At 40.3% G+C, this 6,893-nt stretch overlaps 2 protein-coding genes across 2 annotated transcripts; one reads left to right on the plus strand and one right to left on the minus strand.

Annotated features, from left to right (window-relative positions):
* Positions 1–203: 203 nt before the first annotated feature.
* Positions 204–5,161, plus strand: LOC5500731 (histamine H2 receptor). The gene has a single exon (XM_032369130.2). The coding sequence runs from the start codon at positions 1,188–1,190 to the stop codon at positions 2,214–2,216; it is 1,029 nt and encodes a 342-aa protein (XP_032225021.1). The 5' UTR covers positions 204–1,187; the 3' UTR covers positions 2,217–5,161.
* LOC125561132 (craniofacial development protein 2-like) lies at positions 3,672–4,283 on the minus strand. Its single transcript, XM_048724478.1, has one exon. It carries the CDS (start codon positions 4,281–4,283, stop codon positions 3,672–3,674), a length of 612 nt encoding a protein of 203 aa, XP_048580435.1.
* Positions 5,162–6,893: the final 1,732 nt, after the last annotated feature.

Genomic DNA, 6,893 nt, shown 5'->3' on the forward strand with positions numbered 1-6,893 from the left:
GTGGTGGGGGGGGGGGGGGGGTGCGAAATCAGAAAAAGTGGACCTAATTTTTCGAGGTGTTGGGTGGGGAGGGGGGGAGGGAGAGAGGGTTTTTTTTGATAAATATCTAAACACTCCGAAAGAATAAAGGGATTTTTTTTATGCATTTGCAGTATCTCCACGGGACGTTTATTGTCGGATTTGGCTGATACCAATGTAATCTAGCTTATGATGTTGAGTTTTGTCTACAAATAGCACGTCTATTGAGAGCCAAAAGTGGACTTTTGGCCGTTGTGGGGGGGGGGGGGGTACGAGTTCAAACTTGAATAAAAATTTGTAAGGAAAAGCTATTTTTTTTCAAGGGCGGAAGGCGGTAACATTGCAAGAATTGACGAGGAAGTTCGTGTAGGAGTTTAAGAATGAATAAGCTCACGGTAAAATTACGCACTCCCTTGCATGTCAGTCTTTAATCTCAAAAGAATAAAAAGAAAAATACACTTTTTAATTTGAAATATGCAAAAATGTGTATTGGGAGTGAGAATAAAAGATTGTTGTAGTCTTGTCGTTGAAGTATACAAATTTCACCATCTAACAGCTGTTTTGATGTTTATGATCACCTAATGAGCTTTCTAAACTTCTTTTTCTACTACTTATATTTCTAGTCATCAAAATTATTTTGTTTGTTGACTTGGAAATGATTGGGAAAGAAAAGCAAATTCGACTACAATTAGATATCTTTTATAATACTACTAAAACTTTGACTTGAATCGTTTACTGTTTTTTTAAATTTTTTTGCACCCTGCGGTCGTTTCATAATTTCTGACAGAAATCCCGGAAAAGTAATTAATAAATTACCTAAATACGGGAAATTGATTTGCTTTTGAAAACTTCGGCAAGCTGTGAAGTTAATTTCCCTCTGATGAAAGGAGGTTATTACGCTTCCCTCTTGTTTTCTTTCATCCGATATCTGAGGGAAACTTGAACTGCGACAAACGGAGATAACGTGAAAATTTACTGACATGATTCATCTCTATGAATTCAGTAATCTTTACCATTCAATAGCCTTTTGCAAGACATATTCATAAAGAAAGAAACTTCAAGGAAATTATGTCACCATAAAAAAAAACGAAAGAAAAGACAGAACAAGAGCCGGGAAGTTAGGAAAACGAGACGGAAGAGACGAACCAGGAAATACAAGAATATTTGATATGTTAAGCGGCAATTTGTCAACGAGGCCTTGTTCGTTTTTGGTTTACAAGCCTCAGACTATTCGTCTCGTTCGAGATGCGTACATTGCTGCGGCGGCCATCAACTGCATCACGATGTTTCCCACCATTATCTTGAACGTGCTTCTTATGAGAGCCATGTCTCGTTCGCCTGTTCTTCGGAAACCGTCGACTCTTCTCCTGTACAGTGTTTCTGCGTCGGATTTACTACTTGGTCTGATCGTACAGCCGGGATATATCGCCAAGAAGATTGGAGAATTCACTGACAACTTTCAAATTTATTGCAAGAGTGGAATTCTAACTTACACTATGGGGAATCTACTGGTTGGCGTTTCGTTTCTGAATCTGACAGCAATCTCTTTTGATCGATTGTTGATCGTAACTTCGGGACTTCGCTACCCGAGGAACGTCACAATGCTTCGCGTCGTCATAGTGATCGCGTCCATTTGGGTGCTGATGGCGTCAATTTCAGCCAGCCAATTCATTATAACAAGGACAACCGCCTTTACTTTAGCAGCACTTCTGATTGGCTCCTCGGTTGCCATAACAACCATATGCTATATCCTTGCCGTACGTAAAATAAACCAGCATAAAACCTCCAAGATATTCGTCAACAGCTCTGAAACTCAACGCGTCTCCAACGTTGCGCGATACAAGAAATCAACTCAGACGATGTTGCTCGTCTTCGTTGTCTTCCTGCTGTGTTACACGCCATATCTTGTTGTCATAACAACAGCGGCTATCATTGGCGAAACCGCAGATGTTTGGTCGGCGGAAGCTATCTGCACTGTTCTTGTTTACAGCAATAGCTGTTTAAATCCGACGATCCTATTTTTCCGGATGAGGGAGATCCGAAATGCCGGGAAGCAGTTATTTCGAAAAAATCGGGTTGCTATGGCAATAGAAGAGCCCACGCTATCAATCACACGTACTGTTCGAAATCATAATACTGTCGCCATCCTTGAAATTATCGAGGAGAATAGCCATAACAGACCTATTCCAGTCGAATGAGTATCTATTAAATCATGGAGGTGAGAGGCCATAACGGACCTATTGTAACAATTATTTTTGGGTAAGTGGTTTATTTATTTTGGTCCTTTTAATTGACGACTACGAACACTCGGCTGGGGGAGGTACCGAGTTTTACTTGTTCGCTATTGCAAACTGAAGACAAGGTGCGTTCCAAGAGAAAAACCACAGCACCATATCATGTCATGTACATATATAATCGTGTCTTTTCGGGGCTTCTACCGTACCTCTTTTTATATGCCCCTAAGATGGCATGTTCTTTTCGATAACCGACACTGATATTCCGAAAAGCTTTTAGCTCCGATTAGATAAGGGTTTAGCCAATGAGGGTATAAGGAGCGACCTTCCTACGTGGGTGTGCCAGTCGGTTACCCTTGGACTGCCGTGAGTTATGTAATATTTATATGGTCGCTACTGACTACGGTAGTAACACACTAAATGCTTGCTGTGTTAGTGCGCATGTCAAGCTTCACACGTGAGGTGTAAGTGTTGTTGGTGATAACACTGCACTCAAAGTTGCTGTAGAACAGGTTGATAAGTGTGATGATCTTGTTGGGGATCCCATACGACTCCAAGATCTTCCAAAGAGTCTCCCGGTGTACACTGTCAAATGCCTTCCTAAAGTCTATAAAGTTGATGTACAGTGGGGCATTCCATTCCAGACACTGCTCGATGATGTTTCCCAGTGTGAAGATCTGATCTATATATCCTTGTCCTTTGCGGAATCCAGCCTGTTCTTGTCTCAGCCTGCTGTCAATGGCTGAGTCAATACGCTGGAGAAGAATCTTACAAAATATCTTGATGGGATGGAGAGAAGAGTTATGCCACGCCAGTTGTCACAGTTTTGCAGGTTGCCTTTCTTTGGGAGTTTAATAGACCTCTCGCCCATTCTCGTGGGATGACGTTTGAGTCCCAAATCTTGCTAAAGAGGTCAAGTAGCACAGTTGTGCTGGTGTCAAGGTCAGCTTGGAGCATCTCGGCATGGATGGAATCTATTCCGGGTGCTTGGCCATTCTTCATGGTTCTGATAGCTTCTCTAACCTCTAAAGCAGTAGGCGGGCCTGTATCGATGTTAAGAATGTCTTGCGGTGGTAGGGGATTCACTGGCTCCTCTGGTTCAGGTTGGTTAAGAACTTCTTGGAAGTGCTGAACCCATCTGGCTGCTTGTTCACGCTCGGTGGTCAATGTAGAGCCGTCCTTAGCTTTAATTGGTGGTGATTGGTTAGTTTAGCTACCGCAAAGCTGTTTCGTGATCTTATAAACGGTACTCAGCTCTCCTTTCATAGCAGCATCTTCGGCCTTGGAGGCCATCTCCTCGATGAATGTTCTCTTGTCTTTTCTTGCACTCCTTTTCACTTCTCTATCTTTGGATGCATATGTGCGTTGGGCCTGTTCTTGTAGCCTGGCTGATTTGGTGTTGAGCATCCTAAGCTTGAATTATTTTCGTTCGTCTATCTTCTTCCATGTCTCAGGTGATAACCATTGCTTGCTGTTCTTCTTCTTGTAGCCTATTATGTTGACTGCAGCCTCGTTATACACAGATTTGATCTTGTTCCATCTGGTTTCAACCGGGGTGTCTTCAGCATTGTCGGCAAGTGCCTGAAAGCGGTTCTTTACCTCTAGAACAAACTGCTTTTGAATCTTGGAACACTTAAGCTTGACGGCATCAAGTTGATTCCTCTGCTGGAATTGCTTCTTTACCTTGCGAAGTTTCAGTTTCACTGATGTTACAACTAGGTTGTGGTCACTCGATGCATCGGCTCCTCGATACACTCTAACATTTAAAAGGGATCGTCGCCATTTTCCATTAATGATGATATGGTCAATCTGGTTGAGTGTTCTTCCATCTGGTGACCTCCAAGTGAGTTTGTGGATGTTCTTGTGGGGGAATATAGTACCTCCAATTTCAAGGTCATTGTTGAGACAAAAATCTGCAAGTCGTTCGCCGTTGTTGTTCATTGTGCCACAGCCATACACGCCCATAGCTCTCTCGTAGTTGGTATTGTCTGTCCCTACTTTGGCGTTCAAATCTCCAATAACAAGCAACATGTCGTGTCTGGGAACCCTAGATATTACTTGGGTTAAATGTTTATACCAGTCGTCTTTTGCCTCGTCATCAGCTTCGTTTGTTGGTGCATAACACTGGATGATCGTAAGTTTACAGTGTTTGGAATCAAAGCGGGTTCTCAGTAATCGATCACTGATTGGCTCCCATTCTAACAAGGTGTAAACACATTGACCCCTCAAAATATTACAAATATTATACCACAAAAACCTAATTCATAAAACCTAAAACTAAAAATAGGATACAAATATTATACCACAAAAACCTAATTCATAAAACCTAAAACTAAAAATAGTCCCAACTACAATTTTCTAAAATGATACCCATTACAGAAAATGAACATATGAACTTTGCTGTCTCATAAAGCTCTATGATCTGATGAGCCAGAGGTTGAAAGAGCTTTTATAGGAGAAGCTGCAGAGGGAAAAATCATTGCTTTCGAGCAAAAAGCTGTCTTGGCTTTCTATGAAACCTGAATTTTACTTTTGGACCACATTATATTGTGACATGTGAAAAAAAAGTTTTTTTTAAGGTTTGTAAGACAACATTGAGGTATCCAGGGTTATTGAAAATATTGTAGGTGGTATCAAAACAAGGCATATTTTTAGGTAATAACAGATTCTCAAGGTCCTAATATGTATGTGCACTTTTTTTTTTTAAAATCAAAACAGAATTCCAGAATAGTCGATTCAAATTTCGAGTGTTCATCAAATATATGTTGTTTTTCACAAATTGCTAATACTTAGGGTTTTAGGAGACCAGCTCTGAAAAAAAACTTTTGGTTTTATTTCTAGTATATCATAGCTGTCAACCCAACTTGGACAGAAATCTTGTCAAATCGGATGAAATACAGCAAATATGTGAGAAAAAAAAAACAAGAGAGCCAATGCGGATGAATACAAAATATGTATGAACATTCTCACAAAAATTAGGTTTATGTGAGGTCCAAAATCTTGTGACAGAGTTGACAGCTCTGGTAACTTATATTCAATTCATTCATGAAAGTAGTCATAATTTTCCTATGATAGATGGTGAATGGCAGATTTAGAAATAGAATTCGATAAATACAGCCTAGAATATTTATTTATTAAATTCAACAATGAAAAAGGTGTTCAAAGTTTGAAAAGAAAACAACTCCGAAAGATCGTTCCGCTAAGTACTTTAATACAATACGCTAACTTACCTACGTCTGCCAGTGCAAGAACAAATACATAGGAGCACTTGTCGGAGAAGGTGTCCATAAAATTACCTTTTTTTTTTCTTTACTTGTTGTTTACTCTGACATTTCAGCTGACCTTGACTCGAGCACAAGACTTGACTCTTCAAAACTTTCAACCATGCTTTTACACAGTCTTTTGCACATAATTAGACAAGTTCATGTCCGTGGTTAGCATTCCCACGAATGATTTTTTTCAAGCACTTCTTTTTCGACAATTCTTGGCTTTTCTGTAGTCAGTTTTCGTGTGTTTTTGAGAGGGCCTGGCTGGCTGGCTGGCTGGCTGGCTGGCTGGCAGCTTGTGACAATGACGTCATTGACCACAAAAACTGAGTCGCCTAGTTATAGACCATTTCTATACCTATGGGGCTCCGCGCGCGGCCGCGCTGGCTCCGATATAAAAAAGACAAACGATAATTTTTGTTGTTGTTGTTCTTCCTAACAAAATTCCAGTGAACGTGAAATAAATTTTCGAACGCGTTGCACGTTGTTTTAGTGGTGAATACCTATTCAAAAAATAAGGCCCTCCCCTAAACCCTGTATCAGAATTTGAGGTCTTCCCACACATCGACGCTCAAAAAATCGCAACCCTCCCCCCCCAAACATAGCAGCGTGTCTACAAAACAGTTGTCAAAATTCGTATAATGTCTTCATTGGAAGTTCTGTATTTCGTGGTAGTCTCGAGGACTATCCACCGCTCTTCAGTAAATAATTGTTAATTATTCCGTGTTAGCGAACCAATCAGAGCGCACTTTCTTGAGAAGTTCCCGCCATGTATATACTAATGTTGAATATGTATACACGTAATTCAAATGAAACAAGACCCTGCTTGCAGGTTTGACTGGGATACCTGATACACTGCCTTTGATCCTAATAAGACAACACGATTCTGACAATTCTCTAGTTGTTTATTGAAATTGTTCCATAAAAATATAATGACATTCAATGAAGAATAAAAAACAAATATGGTAACAAATATTGGTAACCTATCGACTCGTGTTTTCGTGACGTCCGTCCGTCCGTCAGTCCCTTTAAAGCATCGTATGACAACCAATCTTGGCAGGTGTCATGTATGTGTCAAGGGAAGTGCAAAACTGTGGTCACGTGATTGGTGACGTCATTGATGACGTCGCTAGAAGCAAAATATGCTGACGTCATCAAAATAGAAAACATACATATCTCTTGAAAGAGACATTGTATAACAACCCAACTTGGTAGGTGTCATGTATGTGTCAAGGGCGGTGCCCAGATATGATCACGTGATGCGTGCATCATCGATGACGTCACTTTAAGAAAAACTATCTCGATGTCATATCTATATTCATATCTCCTAAACGAAACATCATATGACAACTAAACTTGTTATGTGTCATGTAAA

Source organism: Nematostella vectensis, chromosome 3, assembly GCF_932526225.1.
Source record: "Nematostella vectensis chromosome 3, jaNemVect1.1, whole genome shotgun sequence".
In the NCBI taxonomy this organism is placed as follows: domain Eukaryota; kingdom Metazoa; phylum Cnidaria; class Anthozoa; order Actiniaria; family Edwardsiidae; genus Nematostella; species Nematostella vectensis.